At 40.6% G+C, this 25149-nt stretch overlaps 1 protein-coding gene and 1 long non-coding RNA gene across 2 annotated transcripts; both read right to left on the bottom strand.

Moving 5' to 3' along the window:
- Positions 1-3229: 3229 nt before the first annotated feature.
- On the bottom strand, positions 3230-24682 carry LOC109092523 (galactose-specific lectin nattectin-like). Its single transcript, XM_042725204.1, has 5 exons — positions 24655-24682; positions 24377-24483; positions 15581-15706; positions 3778-3886; positions 3230-3644 (listed from the first exon to the last, which is right to left on the bottom strand). The coding sequence occupies exons 1-5, from the start codon at positions 24680-24682 to the stop codon at positions 3577-3579; spliced, it is 438 nt and encodes a 145-aa protein (XP_042581138.1). The 3' UTR covers positions 3230-3576.
- Positions 15876-16490, bottom strand: LOC122137608. The gene is made up of 3 exons (XR_006154969.1): positions 16330-16490; positions 16155-16218; positions 15876-15970 (listed from the first exon to the last, which is right to left on the bottom strand). It is a non-coding gene; the product is annotated as an uncharacterized LOC122137608 (long non-coding RNA).
- Positions 24683-25149: the final 467 nt, after the last annotated feature.

The following is a 25149-nucleotide window of genomic DNA, read 5'->3' as shown; positions in this document are numbered from 1 at the left end:
AAAGTTTTTGTCTCTCTGCCAGACGCGTGTCTCTTTCGGCCAGTTTCTCTGTCTCTCTTGCAAAGGTGCCGGGTCTCTCCTGAGAAAAAACAAAAACCATATTATATTGTATGTAATACTCTGTATGCCTTTGCAGAAATTGCAAAAACCAAACCAAATGAGTATCATGAACCAAACCAAACCAAACCAAACCAATACTTTCATTATTAGTTGCATTTGCAGAAATTGATGAGTATCATGAACCAAACCGGACACGGCAAAGCAAAGCCCTTAATCAGGGCTTCAGTCTGTACATGTAGATGGCAAGCGCATCCTGTTTGTTAGCTCTATTGTGAATAGCACAACCATCATGTGTTGTACACAAAAATAAGGGACACATTTACAGTAAGCAAAATCTGCAAAAAATTATGGCCTTCTGACTTTTTGAAGCTTTCGCATTTGCAGCACTCGTCAGCTTACACTGAGTGCTTGATACACCTAACAGTGCACTTTTAAACTAACACTAAGCGTTCTTTATCTACAGATTTTATTTAAGATGAGATGAGGCAAGCGCATGATCACCTCAGTTTGAATTTAAAAAAATTTAGAAATATAAATAAAAAATTAATTAATAAAGGCCAGATAAAGTTTGAATTTGTGTTAAAAAATGACAGATTAATTAATTGTGGCCAGATTGCTTAAAAAAAGTGTTAAAAAAGGCCAGATAACTCAGCAATCTCAAAATTAGAAGTGCCAACACTCAATAATAAGCCTTTTCAATTGTTTTATTTTTTATGGCATAGCCTGCACATCTCCTTAAATGTAATCTAAACATTCCAAGTTAATATCCTACTTTTTGTATGATTTCTGGTTTTTTATGTGCAGTCTTAGCCTGTTATTCTTGATTTCTCAGAACTTATTTTGTCCAAGGTGTTTTTCTTTTTTATGGTGTGAGTCAGAGTAAATTGCGAAGTGAATAAAGTCTCATGAACGTGCAGCCTTGTAAAGAGGACCAACGGCTGAGGTCAGGATTTTTCATTCAAAAACTTTCATTAGCCTGTAGAGCAAAATGAAAGCCCCTTAATACAACATAAGGAATTTGTGTAGTTTTAATGTTTTTCATAATGACCATAACATACAGTAAGAGCCTTTGTGTAAATTTCTTTCTTTTTTTTTTCTTTTTCTTTTTGATGCGTTAGGCTGCAGCCTAGGCTATACCATATCTTATGTTTTGAAATTAACTTTCTAAACATTTTAGAAATTTTTAATTCATTTTCTAATGATTTTTAAGGATGTTATAATGTTATATTATAATGTTATTGTTGTTTTATTTCATTATTTGATTACCGTTTACAAAACAACTTATAATTCCAGTCAGTTTGCAAACTGTCCCTTTGCGCCACCTGGCGGTAGTTTCGTGAACAACTTTAACACGCAACACTTTCAGTTAACTCCGTGGTCCTGCGGCAGCTGTAATAGGCATTTTGGTTGGCAAACCAAATGGCAAACCAATGGGATGCTACATTTCATTCTTCCCAACATTAAAGCACTTGAATACGACAAGCTCGACTTCATAAATGGGAAATAGGAAATTTCCGATAGCACGTGAAGGCAGCATTATACTCCTTCTTCTGTTCAGTCCTTCGCTAGTTGTTATTATTGTTTGTGTCTACGTGTTGTCTTACCCCAACTTCTAGATTCCTGGTTTTTTTTATTGTGATGACTTTTGGCCATGAATGTAGATTCCTTGTTTTCTCTAGTGATGGAAAACCAAGGCTTTCTGAACCATATGAGGCTTTAATCTGATTTTGGTGGACTACAGTGGATAGTAGTGATGCAAAGTCTGATTCTTTTCTGCTTGTTGCTTCATTTGTTTCTGAATGTTGCTTCTTTTCATCATGTTCTCTATGGGAAATGCAGATGGTAAACAAGACATTTATTTGTATGAACCATCATTCTATTTTAAAAGCTTTTTAAAAAAAAAGAAAAAAAAAAAAACTATACTGAGCAACTAATCAATCTGAGCAGATTTTGTTTGACTAAGAATGTAATTCACAATTTTTGCTAAAGACATGTGTTTTTTTTAGAGAAACTATATTGATCAGCATGCAAATCTCACATCTGTGCACAATGAACTGGAAAAATATTTTCTGACGAGTCTGTTGCCTTCTACTACACAATGTTGGCTTGGTGTTCAAAATGCTGTAGAAGTAAGCTAAGCTGTGTGGCCTAAAGAGACTTATTTGTTTGTCAAGATGAACCAGTTTTTTTGTGAGTTTTTTTTTTTTTGAAGGTTTTAAAAGAGGATTTTTATGTTCCTGACGTCATCAAGCAATAACGTCTCTACGCATTTCTTTTCTAACAACTCAGTGCTGTGTTGTATCAATAAAACATTCAAATAAAGTCATTTGTGTCAACGCATATTGAAACATTCAAATAAAAAATTATTTTAAAGAAACTTTGATACACACACAGTGCGACTCACTCGTCAGAATCCTCTGTAAACTTCGACAGTTGGTTAAACCGGCTCAATCGGTTCTTTTTGAGTCAGATGTGCTACTTCAGCTGTGCGTCCTGCATCATCAAAAGAACGATTAGTTCAAGAATCGGACATCACTAATGGATAGTTCGGACTTCTGAGTGAATCACTGGTACAACACCCACCCCCTCCACTCTCCAAGAGCTGCACTCATGGAGTGAGCAAAACGGCTGGCAAAATCATTCTGGACCCCTCACACCCAGAACAACTCTTTGAACTGTTGCTACAGAGCTCTTAGCGACAGAACGGCCAGACACAGGACAGTTTCTTCCCTCATGAACACTTGACAATAAGTGTAACACAACTCTATGCATTTAACACAGATTTACATTTCCTTAAATTTGTACATGACACCTGTACATACAAATAGCATATATTGTATATTAAGTATTTTGTTATTTTTTTGTGTATATTGTTATTCCCTACTTCTTTTTAATTATCCGTGTCTTGTCAGTGTCATTCTGCTTGTGGAAGCTTCCATAACCAAAACAAATTCATCATGTGTGTAAACATGCCTGGCAATAAAACTGATTCTGAAATGGTTTAAGTTGAAATACATTTCTTTAAATTGCTTCCATGTAAACCGTTCTCATTATGTAAATACTATTGCCATCGTGGATAAAGGCTGATGAACACTAATTACAAATAAATCGACTGTCAGAAAGTAATTGTAGGTTTTCAAATATTTAATGCAGTAATGTTGAATTCATTTTCTCAATATTTTACGCTACGATAATGGCATATTAATACATTTTGATAAACCAAGTTTTACCTATGCCTGAGAATTGCATTAGTTGCAAAATACCAAATCTTCTTTTTGCATTTACATAGTAAGACAAACATCTCTTAATGCCATTCTACAAACCATATATTCTAACTGTTACACAATTTTGATTAAACACCACAACACACAAGGTTTGCTTTCATGATTTTGAGTTGAGGAGCGTTTCAGTATTGAGAAGAGATTAAGGTTGAGAATGTTTTGTAAAAAGAAGTTCAGAAACTTTAAATGTAGCACAATCAAAGTAACTGCGGAGCAGGATGACTAATGTATGAGCTCACAGGTCTTTAGCACAAACATAGCCCATTGAGGTTGAACAGCTTGCATCATTCCAGCAACGGTCAGCTGTAGAGTGGAAAGGTGAAATCAGTTATTCTGATCAATACAATAGTGTGAGAAAATGAGCCAGTTTTTTACGGTGTTGTGAAATTTTAGGATGGCAGATATTGGCAAGTAAAACACTAGACTGCATTCTTACAGGTCCAGTTGATCTCTCCACAGTTCTCAACATTTAGATTGTTAGGTTCATTAGAGCACCAGTTGCTGTAGTCATATGGAGTTCCATCACTCCACAACCACTGTCCTTCCTAAAGAGCAAAGACAGGGATTAAAAGAGTGCTCTTCTGTACTCGGACACCATAAAGAATGTCATTTAGTTTGGCTTTGAAGTTAAATCATCTTCATTAGAAACATTTCCATCTCGACAAAAACTCTTTAGGCCACACAACTGAACTTACTTCTACAGCATCTTGAACACCAAGCCAACATCGTGTAGTAGAAGAAGGCAACAGACCAATTAGAAAATAGTTTTCCTGTTCATTGTGCACAGATGCGAGATTTGCATGCTGATCAATACAGTTTATCTTTATATTTAAAAAAATAAAATAGATTTGTCAATTACATTGTCATTTTCAAACAAAATCTGCTCTGATTTATTAGTTGCTCAGTATAGTTTATGGAAATGAGAAAGTGTTACTTTTATAAAAAAAAAAACAAAAAAAACAATTGCCTTGTTGTAACGGACACTTTACCTCTGCTGCGATCCAGCTGGTCAACTGAGAGAAGAACTTGTAGCATTGGGCTCCAAAATTTGTCCATACACTCTTGTATATTCTAGGTATATCTTCCACTGAGCCTACATCAGGGTCCTCCCAATCCCAGAATCCCTAGTCTACATGTTAGGATTGTAATATTCTCATTAATTGTACAAATTCTAGCCAATAAAATACTGAACATTTCCCACTATCACTCTCCTTAAAGCTACAAAATGCCAAAGGTTTGGCAGAATAAGTTTTTAAAATAGAATGATGTTTTTATACAAATAAATGTCTCGTTTACCATCTGCATCTCCCATGGAGAACACCATGAAGAGCAGCAACAGACTTCTCAGCATTGCCATGAACTTAAATTAATAAGCAGCAAAAGTGAATCTTCTGCACTCATATACTGCACACATTGTCTTTAAAATACATTAAGAATACAAGTTATTCAGCAGGTCTCTGTGCCAATAACTCACCTTGGTTTTCAGATTGCTGCCTTCAGAACCTTGAGGAAGATTTTGTGGAGTTCCAGAAAAAGCCCTGCTTTTATGCTTTACTTGATGTAAAGTGTGTATAAGTCACCTGAAAAGCACAATGTTATATATATGTGGTTTTCTCTGCGTTAGTGTTGTTCTTTTGACCTAGTTTTCATTAGTTGCCCTGATTATGTCATTCAGTTCACCTGTGTTCCATTTATCAAGTCATTAGTCCCTCGTTTGCGTTAGTGTTTATACTGCTTTTGTTCAGGGTCCCGTTCTACGTACGTCGCTAACTCAGTTAGCTGGATTTGATTCTTGATGATTTGGCATGATCTTGGATAGTTTGATTCTTCGAAGCTCATACCGGTGTTGTTGTCATAGCAACAGGTCCGTAAGCTTAAACCTGCTCGGGAGCATGCTTATTTCATGTAAACAGGATTAGACTGCATTTTTTTAAATACTTAAAATCTGTCCCAGCCACCGTTACTTGGTTACAAGAGCATCCTATTGATCCAGGGACAATAATTTAAAATAATAATAATTAAAAAAATTATTTAAAGATAATATAATAACGTTATGTAGTCTTTAACACAGCCAGTTTTACTCACTGAAAGATGTATTCGTCATAAAATAATTACTTCATAATTGTATTTGAGTCTTACACACATGCTATACAGATAATATAGAGTCGTGCATGAATTTGAGTGATGACAGATATTATGGGAGTAGCTTGATGGAGCACAGAGATGCAGAGACGCTACACAGAAACTGCTACTCAGACGATGTGCGGTGATGTAAACAATGTACAGTGAGGATGAGTTGCATAGCTAGGTTATCTCAAAAAAGTGCAGTGTGCAAAAAATTATTGGGTAACCCTACACTACCAGAGTCTCTAAAGTGCAGTGTGTTTAATGTCCATATTTAGTGGTCTGATAGCATGAGGGAAGAAACTCCTTCTGAGCCTCTCCGTTTTTGCCATCAGACTGCAGAAGTGCCTGCCTGACTGTAGCAGATTAAACAGTGGGTCTCCAGGGTGGGTGGAGTCTTTGAGGATCTTAACAGCCCTAGATTTACATCTCCTGGTGTGGATGTCTTGCAGAGAGGGGAGAGATGTTCTGGAGATGTGCTCAGCGGAGCGCACTGCTCTTTGCAGGGCTTTATGATCCTGGGCTGAGCTGTTTCCATACCACAGTGAAATGCATTAGTCAATAGTAAATAATACAGTCAATATACTTTCTATAGCCCCAGTATAGAACGTTTTCAGGATTCCAGGGGAAACCCCCTGAATTTTCTCAGGAGTCTCAGATGATACAGTCGTTGTCTGGCTTTTTTTTAACTTGAGCTTGAATGTGATTAGTCCAGGTCAGATACTCTGAGATGTGTTCACCAAGATATTTGAAGCTGCTCACTCTCTCCTCTGGGGTCCTGTTAATGATCAGTGGGGTGTAGATCCGCTGCTGCCTCCTCCTGAACTCCACAACCAGCTCCTTGGTTTTGCTGACAGTTTGTTTGGCACCATGATGACAGACTTTCTACCTCATCATTGTTGTTGGAGATGAGGCCCATCACCACTGTATCATCCACAAACTTGATGACAGAAGTGGAGGTGTGAGAGGACACACAGTCATACAGGTCCTTCTCAAAAAATTAGCATATTGTGAAAAAGTTCATTATTTTCCATAATGTAATGATAAAAATTAAACTTTCATATATTTTAGATTCATTACACACCAACTGAAATACTTCAGGTCTTTTATTGTTTTAATACTGATGATTTTGGCATACAGCTCAAGAAAACCCAAAATTCCTATCTCAAAAAATTAGCATATCATGAAAAGGTTCTCTAAACGAGCTATTAACCTAATCATCTGAATCAACTAATTAACTCTAAACACCTGCAAAAGATTCCTGAGGCTTTTAAAAACTCCCAGCCTGGTTCATTACTCAAAACCGCAATCATGGGTAAGACTGCCGACCTGACTGCTGTCCAGAAGGCCATCACTGACACCCTCAAGCGAGAGGGTAAGACACAGAAAGAAATTTCTGAACGAATAGGCTGTTCCCAGAGTGCTGTATCAAGGCACCTCAGTGGGAAGTCTGTGGGAAGGAAAAAAGTGTGGCAAAAAACGCTGCACAACGAGAAGGGGTGACCGGACCCTGAGGAAGATTGTGGAGAAGGACCGATTCCAGACCTTGGGGGACCTGCGGAAGCAGTGGACTGAGTCTGGAGTGGAAACATCCAGAGCCACCGTGCACAGGCGTGTGCTTTTGAACCAGAAACAGCGGCAGAAGCGCCTGACCTGGGCTACAGAGAAGCAGCACTGGACTGTTGCTCCGTGGTCCAAAGTACTTTTTTCGGATGAAAGCAAATTTTGCATGTCATTCGGAAATCAAGGTGCCAGAGTCTGGAGGAAGACTGGGGAGAAGGAAATGCCAAAATGCCTGAAGTCCAGTGTCAAGTACCCACAGTCTGTGATGGTCTGGGGTGCCATGTCAGCTGCTGGTGTTGGTCCACTGTGTTTTATCAAGGGCAGGGTCAATGCAGCTAGCTATCAGGAGATTTTGGAGCACTTCATGCTTCCATCTGCTGAAAAGCTTTATGGAGATTAAGATTTCGTTTTTCAGCACGACCTGGCACCTGCTCACAGTGCCAAAACCACTGGTAAATGGTTTACTGACCATGGTATTACTGTGCTCAATTGGCCTGCCAACTCTCCTGACCTGAACCCCATAGAGAATCTGTGGGATATTGTGAAGAGAAAGTTGAGAGACGCAAGGACCCAACACTCTGGATGAGCTTAAGGCCGCTATCGAAGCATCCTGGGCCTCCATAACACCTCAGCAGTGCCACAGGCTGATTGCCTCCATGCCACGCCGCATTGAAGCAGTCATTTCTGCAAAAGGATTCCCGACCAAGTATTGAGTGCATAACTGAACATAATTATTTGAAGGTTGACTTTTTTTTTTTGTATTAAAAACACTTTTCTTTTATTGGTCGGATTAAATATGCTAATTTGCTGAATAGGAATTTTGGGTTTTCATGAGCTGTATGCCAAAAATCATCAGTATTAAAACAATAAAAGACCTGAAATATTTCAGTTGGTGTGCAATGAATCTAAAATATATGAAAGTTTAATTTTTATCATTACATTATGGAAAATAATGAACTTTTTCACAATATGCTAATTTTTTGAGAAGGACCTGTATGTGTAGATGGAGTAGAGTAACGGGCTCAAAACACATCCTTGTGGGGCTCCTGTGTGTGGGGCTCCTGTACTCAGGGTGATGATGTTGGAGGTGACAAGGATGTGTAACACGAAACACTATTCATACATTTATTTAAAGAGAAGGTCATATGGTATTTTAACATGTCCTAATATTGTGTTTGAGTCCCCTACAACAGGTTTAAAATGCATGTAAGGTCAGAAAACATTGTAATTTTCTCAAAATATACATTTAATTTTAGAAGCATTTGCCAATTATTTTGAAACGATTCATTCCAAGCAAGTTCAGAGCAAACCCCTCCCTTCCATATGCCTACTCTGCTCTGATTGGTCAGCTGGCCAAGCCTGTTGTGTTTGGCACAGAGAGGAGTCCTCGAGCCAGTTAGCCAGCGCTACCACTGACAAAGCATCTTTACATAAAACAGTAATATAGTGCTCCGATCTGTTCTTATAATGACATAAAATACAAAAACACGTATGCAAGTGAATCATGCCCACAGCTAAAGTTTAGCTGCTAAACTGTGAAGCTTTGGTGGATACATTAGCCGAGTGCTAACGTGACTAACTGATGAAACAATACAGTTTGTAAACCAAAATATGTCTACTGTAATGTTTGAAGAACGACAGACAAAAGACGCTCTGTCTTAACTTCTAATCAGAACGCAGAACAGTATCTCAGGAGCACCAGCCTATTGTTTATATTCTAATCAGAACGCAGAACAGTATCTCAGGAGCACCAGCCAATTTCACACAATGATTATAAAGTTCTGTGTGCTTTAATTATTAAATGAAGTAATTAGAACAATGTCAGTATACAATAATCGACACATTCTTAGGAAATAGTGAGTTCACAACGAATTATAAGAACGTTCCCGGTTTACTTAGCTGTAACCTTGTTCCCTGAGAAAGCGAACGAGATGCTGCGCTGCTCAGCGCATTGGGAAACGTCTTGTTCGTGACCAGCTGTGAATAATGTGTGTAACACGTCGATAGAATTGACCCGGCGGTAATATAGCCTCGGTTGATGACGTCATCTGAGCGCGGCCCGCAACGCGGGGCTATAAATAGATAAGCCACAGGTGCATCAACAGGACATTTTGTCTGAAGAGCAGTCCTGGGACATATTTCAGTACGGCAATGCAGCGCAGCATCTCGTTCCGCTTTCTCAGGGAACAAGGTTACAGCTAAGTAACCGGGAACGTTCCCTTTCGAAAGCTTCAGTCGATGCTGCGCTGATTCAGCGCATTGGGAACGAGAATACCCACGCGCCGCCGTGCTTGAAAATGTCTGGACCCCTAAGGTTGTGCATGTGTGCTAACCACACCACAAGAAGGCCTCAGACATTAGCTTGTGATGTAGACTCAAGGACATGAGAGCCCGGAGTAGTAGCATGGACATCCAAACTATAAAATCTTATGAATGTGTGCGGAGAGGACCAACCTGGCCGCATCACAAACCCGTTGTAAGGGGGCACCCCTTGCTAAAGCACTAGAGGAGGCGACCCCCCTTGTGGAGTGATCTCTAAGGGACCTATAATCGGCGAAGCTTGACCGCGCGCCTCATAAGCCAAAGCAATAGCATCCCTGACCCAGTGAGACATGGTCTGGCCTGGTGGCAGCTGCTCCTCTGGTTACCACCACCATAACAGACGAACAGTTGCTCCGACTTACGCCACTGGCTAGTGCGGTGGACGATAAGTCTGAAGAGCTCCCGGACTGGACACAGTCTATAAGATTTCTCCTGCTCCGGCGTTGCGAACGGCGGAGGACAGAAGGCCTCTAGAATGACCGGATGTTACAGCCGAAAACGGAACCTTAGGCAGGTAATCAGGATGAGGATGCAGAATCACTTTCACGCTCCCTGGGGCAAAGTCTAAGCATGATGGTGAGATAGACAGAGCCTGCATTATCCCCCAATCCTCTTCAAAGAAGTTATTGCCATGAGAAAAACCATTTTTAGAGTTAGAAGTCTATCAGACGCTGACTCTAAGGTTCAAAGGGGGGTTTCAACCAGACCCTCGATGAACTATAGCTAAGTCCCAAGCAGGCATCTTGGTCTTTACTGTAGGCCTCAGTCGTCTGGCCCCACCGAAGAAAGCGAGAGAGCAGAGGGTGTCTCCCGTTAAGTGGCATCCCGTCAATCAAGGCGTGGCCAAGCCGAAAGAGCGCCACATAAACCTTAAGAGTAGCAGGGCATGTGCCTGTTGACAACTTCTCTTGCATGAAGTCCAGAACTGAAGCAATATGGCAGTTTGACAGATCTACATTGTGTACCACACAAACCACCTGTCAAAGACACCCCATTACTGGCATAACTCCGTCTGGTGGAGGAAGCCCTAGCACTAAGGATGGTATCAATAACACCCGGCGACAGCCCTGTGTTCCTCAGCTGGTACCCTTCAGGGGCCAAACATGAAGATTCCACAGGTCGGGCCTGGGATGGAATATCGTACCCCCCTGCCTGAGACAGAGGGTCCCTCCTCTCCGGAATCGCCCCAAGGCGAGCCGTCGAGGAGAGATATTATCTCCGAGAAACCATACCCTGTTTGGCCAACGTGGCGCTATCAGCAAGAGGCAAGACCCTTTGTTGGCGAACTCTGGCTAGGACTCCCGGGAGCAGAGAAACTGGAGGAAATGCATACAGGCGCATTCTGGGCCATGTGTGCGCCATCCCATCCAGACCCAGGGGGGCTGGGTGGACTCAGAGAGAAGTAGAGGGGACATTGCGCTGTCTGAAGGGAGGCGAAGAGGTCCACCTCTGCTTCGATAAATTTTTCCCAAATCTGGTCCACTACCTCTGGGTGGAGTTTCCATTCCCCTGTCGGAAGTGTCTGTCTGGACAGTAAATCCGCTCCCCCACATTCAAACGCCCCGGAATGTAAACTGCCCTGAGTGACCAGGAGCTTGTCCTGGGCCCAAAGAAAAATCTGGCCTCGCTATCTTGTTCAGATTGCGTGATGCGCAGACCCCCCTGGTGATTTATATATGATGACTGTTGCTGTGTTGTCCACCCGTACTAGAACATGACGTCTCTCAAATGATGGAGGAAAATATTTCAGAGCCAGAAATACGGCCATCAGCGCTCGAGGCAATTGATGGTGCCCAATTCGGGCTGACGACCCCCCCATTCCCCTTGAGCTGGGTGGCCACCCAAAACTGCTCCCCAGCCCAACAGGGAGGCATCTGTCGTTAGCAGTCTGCGACGACACGGTGCCCTAGAGTGGGAGCCCCAAGGCAAGGAACCGGGGTCTGATCCACAGAGATAGTGTACGAAGCCCGCGGCGCGTCACTTTTATTTGCCTTTGAGGATTGGCTCTCGGATGAAATCCTCTGGCTTTTAGCCACAACTGAAACGGTCCCCTCATGTGTAACAGCCCCAAAGGAATCACCGTGGATGCTGAAGCCATGAAACCTAACATCTTTTGATACTGACGAACAGTGCGATCCTGGCCTAGCCTGACCTTGCTCATGGTCTGCTGAATGGTCTCGATCCGAGCGGGCGACAGTTGTGCCCGCATCGTGATCGAATCCCAAAACGATCCCGAGATAAGGCGTTCTGATCTGAGTCGGACAGAGAACACTCTTCTCGGTGTTGGGGTTCTCAACCCCAGACGAAACTAGATGAGCTAACACGATGTCCCTGTGTTTGGTAGCCATCTCATCGCGATTGCGCTAGTATCAGCCAATCGTCGATATAATTCAAAATGCGAATGCCCGGAGTCGTAATGGAGCCAGCGCTGGCATCCATGCATTTTGTGTACGTGCGGGGTGATAAGGCTAGGCCGAAAGGAAGAACCCGAAACTGGTATGCTTCGCCCCCGAAGGTGAACCTCAGGAAATTTCCTGTGTTGTGGCAAAATCTCTATATGAAAATATGCGTCCTTCAGATCGATCGTGATAAACCAATCGCGAGCCGAATTTGCGACACGACCGTCTTGACGTTGGTTAACATCTTGAACTTGAGTGCTCTGATGGTACGTTTTAAGCCTCGAAGATCCAAGATTGGACGCACTCCCCCACCCTTTTTGGGAACTAGGAAGTATCTGCTGTAATAGCCCGACTCTCTCTGTGGAAGAGGAACATGTTCTATGGCCTCTTTGCCCTGAAGAGTTTGTAGCTCTTGAGACAGTACCTGCATCAGCTCCGGTTTCACGGAAGTGGAAACACACGCCGTTGAAACGTGGAGGATGACGAATAAATTGGATCCTGTATCCTACCCGTACTGTGCTCAATACCCATGCAGAACTGCCTGGCAGAAGTTTCCACGACGCTGCCAGACTCTCTGAGAGTGGTACCAATTTCAATACTTCCTTTTGAGGGGAGTGTTAGATGTTCCGTGTCCAGAATGATGGGCAGGAAGTACTGGAACTTGCTCGTGTTGTCTCTAATATCTCGCTGGAAACCCCCACGCCCCCCCGAGACACCAGAAGCGGCGGGGATGGAGGGTTTTTTGTGAGGGTAACGGGGCGGGGGCGAAAAGCTGCTCGCCTCGCGCGCGCCCCCACCCCCCCGTGAGGGACTACCCCCACCAGCACGGGTGCCATGGCGCGTCAGGACCTCTTCTTCTTATTAATAAAAAGTCCTGAGGTCTGGCTTGGGATGTTGCTGAGCACGGCGAACCTGTCCCCAATCCCTACGAGGGGGAGCAACGGTCTGCCACGTTCTGCTTTTTAACCTCCCTGTTTTTGAAGGACCGGGGCGGACTGGGTGGCTGATGGCCCCTCCCCATTGAGTGCGGCGAGGAAGAAACTGAACGAACGCTTCTTCATGTTCTTTACTTCCCTAAACCTGTCGACGACCGAATTAACTGCGAATCGCCAAACAGGCCAGATGGAGAGATAGGGGAGTCTAAAAGAAACAAACGTTCCTTCTCTTTAATGCCCGTCAAATTAAGCCACAGATGCCTCTCCGTGCTGACTAAAGCTGACATCGACCGGCCAATTGCACGAGCCGTCTGCTTGGTCGCCCGGAGAGACAAATCTGTGGCCCGACGAAGCTCAGCGAATGCTTCCTCGTCGATTGTACTGCCCACACTCAAGTCCTTCAATAGGTCAGCCTGGTATCGTCCTGTAACACTGCCATAGTGTGCAGCGCAGCACCAGCCTGACCTGCAGCTTGATTAAGCTTTACCCACGCAGAGCGTGATGTAATTCTACACAAGGTTTTAGTGGGGAGAGTAGTTTAGTTTCTTCACCGAGGATGCAGAGTCAGGTGAGAGATAGCTCGCAAGCGACTCTTCAACCCGAGGCATCTCCGAATATCCCCGCGATTTTGCATCCACGATTAGTTGAAAAAGTCAACGTCGACGGGCACAAAGATGCGGGGACAGTATATGGTTTTGCTCCATGACTTCGACATCAGCATGGCATGTAGGTCCTCTCGAAAAGGGGGAGAGACTGATGTTGCGGTCTCTCTCTCCTACCACCCGACAGAAAACATATCCTCCAGCTTACTACGTTTGGGGGTCTCTTGGTCGCGTGGCCAGTCAAGCTGCAGCCTGTCCACCGCGCGAGTAACCACCTCGAGCAGCTCCTCGACCGATTTCCTCTCGCGAGAGGAGCGTTCAGAGGCCTGCTCATCGGCCCGAAGACTCAAGAGATATATCTCCTCCTCATGAATCGAAGAAGCACCGGAGCGCGCTTCGAGATCACGAGAGAGGATGCGTGGATCTGGTGACACTGTAAGCGAAAAGGGACGGGCCTGTCGCTCGCGATCGTCACGCAGACCAACCGCACGAGAGCCCTCCGACGAAACAAGGTGGGTGCGGTCTGAAAATAGTTCAGACGAGCAACGAAGCCATCTTCACTGAGAACAGTTCACAATGCTCGAGCACTCACTCGCCCGTCTCTAAAGCCAGAACCGCGTGCTCTTTCCCCCAAACAAACAAAACAGTAATCATGCGTATGCAGCTCATACATAGGAAGAACGAGAGCATGGAGGAACACACACTTACTGTTTCGTTGGGTCATCGTACGAAGATCTGTAGTAGACAAAAAGAATCTTCCTGACGCACACAACTCAATTGAAAATGTACACAACGTATCAATCGTACGTACAGGTTGTGGTTCCGGAGAGCTTGTTAGTCTAAATTAAGAAGATGAGAAGCCAACGAAGATAAAAGGCAAGATTAGAGAAGCAGTCCTTGGTAAAATGACATGCACACAACAAAAGGTTCGAATTGTATTTCTGTGGTATCCTTGAACTCAGCGTCTTCTTAAACATGATGTAAAGACACTAACTAGCGGAAGTATTTGTGGGGCAGGTCAGACTCTGTTTGTATTTCACGGGCAGGCGGGGATTATGCAAATGTGTTACCCAGTGACATACACCAGTAACAGACAAAAGATTCGAAAATATGACGACTCATTAAGGTGATTCAGAACAGACTCTATTCGAAAATAGACAATATCTTTATCATGCACTTTTTTGATTAACAGCTTTGCAGATTGTTTTCATTTAAGGATAGCTACATTATAAACTGCAAAAGAGATATTTTTTTAAAACCATGCAAAACCTGCTCTTTAACACACGTACTTACATTTCCTTGAATTTGTACATACAAATGCCATATATTGTATATTAAGTATTTTTTTCTTGTGTATATTATACAATTTTATTTGAAATACATTTCTTTAAATTGCTTCTATGTAAACCATACTCATTATGTAATGACTATTGCCATTGTGGATAAAGGCCAATGATCATTAATTATAAAGGAATCAACACTCAAAGTAACTTTATTAGTGCTGTTCAAATATTTAATGCAGTAAGGTTGAACACAATTTGTCATTCTTTTCACTGCATTCTCAAGCTAAGATAATGGCAGATCTTAATATTTTGGTGAAACAAATTTCCCTTTCATCCATGTCTGAAAATTGCAATATACTAATTTTCTTTTTGCATCTACAGACATCTCTTAACGCCATTCTAAAAATCATATTCTAACTACGAGACATGATTAAACACCACAACACAAGGTTTGCTTTAATGATTTTATTGATTCGAGGAGCATTTCAGTATTGAAGAGATCAAGGTTGAAAACATTTTGTAAAGAGAAGTTCAGAAACTTTAAACGTAGCACAAAGTAACCACGGAGCAGGATGACTGCGTATGAGCTCACAGGTCTTTAGCACAAACATAGCCCATTGAGGTTGAACAGCTTGCATCATTCCAGCAACGGTCAACTGTAGGGCGGAAAAGTGAAATCAGTCATTCTGATCAATACAATAGTGTGAGAAAATGAGCCAGTTTGGTACTATGTGAAATTCTTACAGGCAGCATACCTGGCATAAAAGCACTTTCCAATTTAGATTGTTAGGTTCATTAGAGCACCAGTTGCTGTAGTCATATGGAGTTCCATCACTCCACAACCACTGTCCTTCCTAAAGAGCAAAGACAGGGATTAAAACACTGCTCTTCTGTACTCGGACACCATAAAGAATGTCATTTAGTTTGGCTTTTGAAGTGGTTATATCAGCTTCATTAAAAACGTTCATCTCAAACAAATTTAGTATCTTTAGGCCACACAACTGAACTTACTTCTACAGCATCTTGAACACCAAGCCAACATCGTGTAGTAGTAGAAGGCAACAGACCAATCAGAAAGTTGTTTTCCAGTTCATTGTGCACAGATGCGACATTTGCATGCTCCTCAATACAGTTTCTCTTTATATATTAAAAAATAAAAAGGATGTCAGTTACATTTTTAGTCATTTTCAAACAAAATCTGCTCTGATTTATTAGTTGCTCAGTATAGTTTATGGAAATGAGAAAGTGTTACTTTTAAAATAAAAAGGATGTCAGTTACTTTTTTGTTATTTTTTATAATTAATTACTCTTCTGCTATGCTGGTAGCCAACTGAGAGAAGAACTTGTAGCATCGAACTCCAAAATTTGTCCATCCATACTGGCATATTCTACCTATATCAACTGTATCCAGTAGGTCTACATATGTTAGTCTTGTAATATACATTACTTGTAAGTATTGTAGTATTTAAATTACTGATTATTTGTAAATATCAGTCTATGTAATGCTGAAAATTTCAATATGTTTGTCATTAAAGGTTTTTAATGTAGAAGGTTTGGGTCTTGTAGTAATAAATGTCTCGTTTACCATCTGCATCTCCCATGGAGAACACCATGAAGAGCAGCAACAGACTTCTCAGCATTGCCATGAACTTGAAAATTAATAAGCAGTGAATGTTCTGCACTCATATACTGCACACGTTATATTCTCAATGTATTTTAAAGACAAAGTTATTCAGCAGGTCTCTGTGCCAAAAACTCACCTTGGTTTTCAGATTGCTGCCTTCAGAACCTTGAGGAAGATTTTGTGGAGTTCCAGAAAAATCCCTGCTTTTCTGCTTTATTTGATGTCAAGTGTGTATAAGTCACCAGAAAAGCACAATGTTATATGTCTGTGGTTTTCTGTGTTAGTGTTGTTCTTTTGACCTAGTTTTCATTAGTTGCCCTGATTATGTCATTCAGTTCACCTGTGTTCCATTTATCAAGTCATTAGTCCGTCGTTTGAGTTAGTATTTATAATTTTTTTTTTGTTCCATTTATCAAGTCATTAGTCCGTCGTTTGAGTTAGCTGGATTTGATTCTTCATGATTTGGCATGATCTTGAATTGTGTGATTCTTCGAAGCTCATATCCGGGGTTATCCCAGAGTTGCTGTCATAGCAACAGGTCCGTAAGCTTAAACCTGCTCGGGAGCATGCTTATTTAATGTAAACAGGATTAGACTGCATCTTTGTAAGTACTTAAAATCTGTCCCAGCCACCGTTACTTGGTTACAATGGTATAGGGACAATAATTTAAAATAATAATAATTACAAAATTTAGAGATAATATAATATAATATCGTTATGTAGTCTTTAACACAGCCAGTTTTACTCACTGAAAGATGTAATCATCATAAATAATTGTTTTTCATAATTGTATTCGAGTCTTACACACATGCTATACATTTAATATAGATTTGGAGCGCAGGAGATGCAGATAACATGATATTGACCCTTAAGAAACTTAAATTAATGCTGTCACGTAACAAATCTGTTCAAATATAAAATTAATTTAATTGCTAATTACTACATTGAAATAAAAAATATAAAGTACAACTTAGGCTTGTTGCGATAGTCGGTGTTACTATAATTACACGGTGTTTCCCCACCTACCGGTCATAGCACTTGACCACCGGCACCGTCCCCATCGTGTTGAAGTTTTAGCCTATAGCAATAAAGCACTTAATTCAGTTAGTGACTACGTGCCTTCGTAATTTAGCGTAAGCGGAACGAGCGCCGCAGTAAAAGCAGCAGGTGTCCGATTTCATTTATCATTTGAGGAGAGTGAGGCGAGCTAACTGGCAAAGGATGGCGGAAGATCTGGTTTGGAAGCGAAATGCAAAACTTACCTACTTTGGAAATATTTTGGATTCAAACCAAATGCCAACAGGGAACCTGAAAACGTTAACGAGGCGACCTGTTAAACTTTGCCTGATGAAAGTGGCAGCATCTTGGAGGTAACACTTCGAAGCTTATCACGCACATCTTCAAGCACACCACAAAAATGAAAAGCTGCCAAGATGGGTCCAGCGGCAAAAAATCGACCCACAAAAGCCTGACACACAAACACAGCCTTCGATAAGTGGTGCATTTGCACGCCACCACAAAATGGTAAAAGAGACATGCGACTGGAACACGTGCACTGACGCAGTGACGAATTACATACATGGTGTGCAAAATTTATTCATTTTGCAATAAAGATGTGTGTAATAACAAGCCAGTGTCTTATTGTTTTGTGATTTTATTAAGAATAAATTAACCCATGATTAATTCAAACAAATGCTACTGAATTGCCGCTAATTAAAGTGAAAGTAGCGCAGGAGACGTGTGTGCACGTCTGCACGACCGCATGATTTGGCCACCCGAAATCCCCGACTCGCAACCCCGGTGACACCGGGATTGTTTTTTTTTACAATTCGATTAACCGGTGGAAAAAACTACCGTCACCGCAAAATCCCAAGTACAGATATAAGAAATCGTGAATATAAATAATTGGGAATCATGTAAATTAAAACATTCCATTTATCTATTATAACATTTAGTTTTGTTCGCTTGGCGGTTTCCTTATTAAAGTCCAGAAATTTGTCAAGTTTTTCGTCAGGTGTCTTTTTTAATTATATGATTTCATTACGTTGCTGTCTTGCTGCCATCCAATCGCTGCATTGCTGATCGTGGTTTCGAGTATCGATCGAGGGGCATCCTCCCGCTCTCTCTCGTAGAGCCAACAAGGAAGTGACTAAAACTGTAATTCATCGACTGGCCGCTAGAGGCTGGCTGCGAAAGGGAGTCAGTCCCATAGACTCCCCATGTTAAAATGCCCAACTTTACAGCAGAAAAAAAAAACATGTTTAGAGCCTGGTTCAAAAAATTGTTTTGGTCTATACAACTGTGAGGGGGTGACTTTTTTTTTATTTATTTTTTTTTTATAACTCATCCATTTAAATTATATTAAATTATATTATTTTGCCCATTTTCGATTATCCGGGAGAGTGGCACGGTGATGCGCTGCCAAGATGGCGACGGCCCGCTCTGCACACTTTGAGCTTCAAAAACACTCTTCAGGAGTCTACGGGTGACGTCACGGACACTACGTCCATATTTTTATACAGTCTATGGTATCGATACATAACCCCTTTTAAACCAACCCATGAACGTTCAATTATCTCAGATAACTCAATCGAGCCATACTAACCATCAACAACAGGTGCGTTTGAAGAACAGAATTAGCCAGATCCTGATATTATCTTGGATGTGACATTTCATCTCGGATGTAATAAGCGATGTATGAAGAACGTGCCTCAGTCCTTCACTGGTTATTATTATTGTTTGTGTGTAAAGCCTTCTACACACTGCACGATTTTAGCAATCCTATCCACCTTTTTACTCAACGCAGAAGTAAGCCTATGGGTGAGACTTCCGTTTCATTAGCTGCTATAGGTAAATAATGAGGAGAATAACAATGTGCAGTAAACGATAAAACTGTTTGCAGTACAAACCATTGTTTTTGATGATAGGACACATCAATTGTCAATATCAAGCAGTAAAACAAACCGTTTTGTACATCTAAAAATAGCTGGCTGCAAATGAGACCGGAAGCTTGACCTATAGAATTTACAAATAGCGGCGCCCATTTTTACGTCAGGAAAAAGGTTGATAAGATCATTGCTGGTCACACTGTGAGACATGCATGTAGACTGTACGATCATTACACCTATTGACTCGTAGGCTACGACGCACGTTTCTATAGAAGAGTAAAAGGTCATTAGCATGCGCTAATGGTACACAAAAAGAACATAATGAATCACACTTTAACAGTTGTAGTTTTTATGTGTGCTGAAAAAAAATGGGAGCGGAGAAAGTGGAAGAAATAAGAGCTTGATGTAAGCAGTTTTATGTTTTAGAGCCATGTCGTTTTGAATTCATGTCGTATTTTTACTGGTTGGTCAGTAAATGTGGGTCGTAACTGCAAACACACTGTGCAATGATCATGCTGAGTTTCTGACACTGCCAGAAAATTATCGTAGGCTATCTTTGGTCGCAAGACTGTGACAACGGCCATCTTTGAACCTCTCTCACTGTACGACATAGGACCACCGATTAGGAGCCATGATCACAGAAATCGCCACGATTGTTACACGATTGTTGGATGTGGGAACAGCTATTATTTGACGTGTTTTGTTTCAGGCTTAAGTGCTTTGCCTTCCCACCTCCTAGAGTCCTTGTGTTTTCTCTAGTGATAGAAAACTGAGGCTATCTGAACGGTGTGAGGTTTTCATTAAATTGTGTTGAAAAAACGGTTCATTACTTAAAGCTTTTAACACAATGTGCATTAGCGACATCTGGTGGTCTAACCCATTCTACTGAATCCCAAATAAGTGTGTACACACACACACACACACACAGACACACACACACACACAACCAAGTCAATGTAAAGTCAAACAAGAGTCATGCAAAGCTTCAAATGTCATCAGTCACGTGGTGTTATCATTTCGATACAAGCATCTGTTCGGTATAGTGTGATACAATAGTGCAAAAATTATTGGTTAACCCTACACTACCAGAGTTTCTAAAGTGCAGTGTGTTTAATGTCCATATTTAGTGGTCTGATAGCATGAGGGAAGAAACTCCTTCTGAACCTCTCCGTTTTTGCCATCAAACTGTGGAAGCATCTACCTGACTGTAGCAGATTAAACAGTGGGTCTCCAGGGTGGGTGGCGTCTTTGAGGATCTTAACAGCCCTAGATTTACATCTCCTGGTGTGGATGTCTTGCAGAGAGGGGAGAGATGTTCTGGAGATGTGCTCAGCGGAGCGCACTGCTCTTTGCAGGGTTTATGATCCTGGGCTGAGCTGTTTCCATACCACGGTGAAATGCAATAGTCAATAGTCAATAATATAGTCAATATACTTTCTATAGCCCCAGTATAGAACGTTTTCAGGATTCCAGGGGAAACCCTGAATTTTCTCAGGAGTCTCAGATGGTACAGTCGTTGTCTGGCTTTTTTTAACTTGAGCTTGAATGTGATTAGTCCAGGTCAGATCCTCTGAGATGTGTTCACCAAGATATTTGAAGCTGCTCACTCTCTCCTCTGGGGTCCTGTTAATGATGAGTGGGGTGTAGATTCGCTGCTGCCTCCTCCTGAACTCCACAACCAGCTCCTTGGTTTTGCTGACAGTTTGTTTGGCACCATGGTGACAGACTTTCTACCTCATCAAGGTAGGCAGCCTCATTGTTGTTGGAGATGAGGCCCATCACCACTGTATCATCCACAAACTTGATGACAGAAGTGGAGGTGTGAGAGGACACACAGTCATATGTGCAGAGGGAGTAGAGTAACGGGCTCAAAACACATCCTTGTGGGGCTCCTGTACTCAGGGTGAGGGTGAGGTGGTCTGACCCACCATGTGAGTACAGGGCCCCACAAGGATGTGTAAATGTAACACTATTCTAATTTAAAGAGGTCAGAAAACATTGTCCCCTACAAAGGTTTTGCATCTAAGGTCAAAAATACATTTTTAATTTTAGAGGCATTTGCCAATTATTTTGAAACGATTCGTTCCAAGCAAGTTCGGAGCAAACCCCTCCCTTTCATATGCCTACTCTGCTCTGATTGGTCAGCTGGCCAAGCCTGTTGTGATTGGCTCAGAGAGGAGTCCTCGAGCCAGTTAGCCAGCACTACCACTGACAAAGCATCTTTACATAAAACAGTAATATAGTGCTCCGATCTGTTCTTATAATAATTACATAAAATACAAAAACACGTATGCAAGTGAATCGTGCCCACAGCTAAAGTTTAGCTGCTAAACTGTGAACACTAGGTGGATACGTTAGCCGAGTGCTAACGTGACTAACTGATGAAACAATACAGTTTGTAAACCAAAGTATGTCTACTGTAATGTTTGAAGAACGACAGACAAAAGACGCTCTGTCTTAACTTCTAATCAGAACGCAGAACAGTATCTCAGGAGCACCACCCTCGTCTCTCCCCCATTAACCCTATAACTGCCGGAGCAGCACAATAAACAGCAATTTCACAATGATTATAAAGTCTGTGTGCTTTAATTATTAAATGAAGTAATTAGAACAATGTCAGTATACAATAATCGACACATTCTTAGGAAATAGTGAGTTCACAACGAATTATAAGAACTGCTTCAGGAAGACAGTAATATCGTGCTTTACCTGGAAACCTAAAGCTGCACTAGGTATACATCACATATTAGCACAAAAAAGTTTTTTGAACACTCAATTGAAAATGTACACAACGTATCAATCGTACTTACAGGTTGTGGTTCGGAGAGCTTGTTAGTCTAAATTAAGAAGATTAGAAGCCAACGAAGATAAAAGCCAAGATTAGAGAAGCAGTTCCTTGGTAAAAATGACATGCACACAACTAAAGGTTCGAATTGTATTTCTGTGGTATCCTTGAACTCAGGGTCTTCTTAAACATGATGTAAAGACACTAACTAGTGGAAGTATTTGTGGGCAAGTCAGACTGTTAGTATTTCACGGGCAGGCGGGGATTATGCAAATGTGTTACCCAGTGACGTACACCGGTAACAGACAAAAGATTCGAAAATATGACGACTCATTAAGGTGATTCAGAACAGACTCTGAGACAATATCTTTATCATGCACTTTTTTGATTAACAGCTTTGCAGATTGTTTTCATTTAAGGATAGCTACATTATAAACTGCAAAAGAGATATTTTTTTATAAAACCATGCAAAACCTGCTCTTTAACACACGTACTTACATTTCCTTGAATTTGTACATACAAATGCCATATATTGTATATTAAGTATTTTTTCTTGTGTATATTATACAATTTTATTTGAAATACATTTCTTTAAATTGCTTCTACATGTAAACCCCTAATCAGTTATCACAGAACTCAAAAATATTTTGTAAACAGATTACACAAAAACTCAATGTAAGTTTATGTTTTCAAATGTTTTGAGTTTACATGAAATAAAAATTACATTTTCAGTTGCCTTAAATTATCTAAATATTATCTTATAAATTGATATTCCTCAACTTATAAATAGGGAGTAATTCACTAAAATGTTCACTATTTTCCAACCCTTATAATGTGGGAAATACACTCAAATGTAACTATAATGTAGTTATCAAAAATCTCTTAACAATACTTGCATATTATTATTCAAACATCATGCAGTATTTATAGTCTTTAAGTTTTGCTTTCCATCCTCAACCTAACCACAGGCTCTACTCTTCACCACAACGGTAACACTACAAAAACGTAACATAACAGAAACATATGTAAATCCTAAGATAACACAACATTTAAGTACTAACTTATGTCTCTCTATGTTATTCTTGTGTAAACATACACAAAATAGCACCTAATTTCTACATTTATTTTCCTTGTTGGCTGATGCAATGCATGCTGGGAACTTGAAAATGCAATAACCTCACTACAACAGCATTTTGAGTTTACAGAACTTATTTCAATTAAGTCCAATGAATCTTTCATTATTTTTGAGTGAAATTAACTTTAATTTTTTTATTAATTTCACTGTTGGGTTTTACAGTGTAAATTTTTTTTTTTTTTTTTATTTTTTTTTTTGTTGTGTTTTTTGTAATGAAATGATCATTAAAGGTTTCAACACTCAAAGTAACTTATTAGTGCTGTTCAAATATTTAATGCAGTAAGGTTGAACACAATTTGTCATTCTTTTCACTGCATTCTCAAGCTAAGATAATGGGCAGATTTTAATATTTTGGTGAAAACAAATTTCCCTTTCATCCATGTCTGAAAATTGCAATATACTAATTTTCTTTTTGCATCTACAGACATCTCTTAACGCCATTCTAAAAATCATATTCTAACTACGAGACATGATTAAACACCACAACACAAGGTTTGCTTTAATGATTTTATTGATTCAAGGAGTGTCTCAGTATGGAGAAGAGATTAAGGTTGAGAACGTTTTGTAAAGAGAAGTTCAGAAACTTTAAATGTAGCACAAAGTAACCGTGGAGCAGGATGACTGCGTATGATCTCACAGGTCATTTAGCACAAACATAGCCCATTGAGGTTGAACAGCTTGCATCATTCCAGCAACGGTCAACTGTAGGGCGGAAAAGTGAAATCAGTCATTCTGATCAATACAATAGTGTGAGAAAATGAGCCAGTTTGGTACTGTGAGAAATTCTTACAGCTAAGCTTCTGTAACCAAAACAAATTCATCGTATGTGTCAGCATTACTGGTGTATTTTCAGTTATCGCAGTGTGAAAGGTTCTATCACTCCACAACCACTGTCCTTCCTAAAGAGCAAAAACAGGGAATTAAAAGACTGCTCTTCTGTACTCGGACACCATAAAGAATGTCATTTAGTTTGGCTTTTGAAGTGGTTATATCAGATTCATTAAAAAAAAAAACGTTCCTCTCAAACAAATTTAGTATCTTTAGGCCACACAACTGAACTTACTTCTACAGCATCTTGAACACCAAGCCAACATCGTGTAGTAGTAGAAGGCAACAGACAAATCAGAAAGTTGTTTTCCAGTTCATTGTGCACAGATGCGACATTTGCATGCTCCTCAATACAGTTTCTCTTTATATATTAAAAAATAAAATGGATGTCAGTCAGTTACATTTTTAGTCATTTTCAAACAAAATCTGCTCTGATTTATTAGTTGCTCAGTATAGTTTATGGAAATGAGAAAGTGTTACTTTTTTTTTTTAAAAAAAAAAAAGAAAAAACTCTCGGGGGATTGCCTTGTTGTAAGGGTTACTTTACCTCTGCTGCGATCCAGCTGGTCGACTGAGAGAACCAGGTTTCCGTGAAGAAGATGAACTTGTAGCATCGGCCTCCAAAACTTGTCCATCCAACTGTATCCAGCAGGCCTACATATGTTAGTCTTGTAATATTCACATTACTTGTACAAATACTAGTCAATAAAATATTGATTTTTTTTCCACTACCCTTCTCAGTAAATCTACAAAATGCCAAAGGTTTGGCAGAACAAGTTTTTAAAACACAGAATGATGGTTTATACAAATAAATGTCTCGTTTACCATCTGCATCTCCCATGGAGAACACCATGAAGAGCAGCAAACACACTTCTCAGCATTGCCATTGAACTTAAATTAATAAGCAGCAAAAGTGAATCGTGGGGACTCATATACTGCACACATTGTATTCTTAATGTATTTTAAAGACAAAGTTATTCAGCAGGTCTCTGTACCAAAAACTCACCTTGGTTTTCAGATCGTTGCCTTCAGAACCTTGAGGAAGATTTTGTGGAGTTTTGTGAAGATCCCTGCTTTTCTGCTTTATTTGATGTCAAGTGTGTATAAGTCACCAGAAAAGCACAATGTTATGTGTATGTGGAACAGAAGCTGTTAGTGCAGGTTCTTTTCACCTAGTTTTCATTAGTTGCCCTGATTATGTCATTCAGTTCACCTGTGTTCCATTTATCAAGTCATTAGTCCCTCGTTTGCGTTAGTGTTTTATCTGGCTTTTGTTCAGGGTCCCGTACGGCGCTAGTTCTACGTAAGGTGTTTTGATTC

Source organism: Cyprinus carpio, chromosome B6, assembly GCF_018340385.1.
Source record: "Cyprinus carpio isolate SPL01 chromosome B6, ASM1834038v1, whole genome shotgun sequence".
In the NCBI taxonomy this organism is placed as follows: Eukaryota; Metazoa; Chordata; class Actinopteri; order Cypriniformes; family Cyprinidae; genus Cyprinus; species Cyprinus carpio.
Note: the sequence above shows the minus strand (reverse complement) of the source record. Positions and strands in the feature narration are given on the sequence as shown.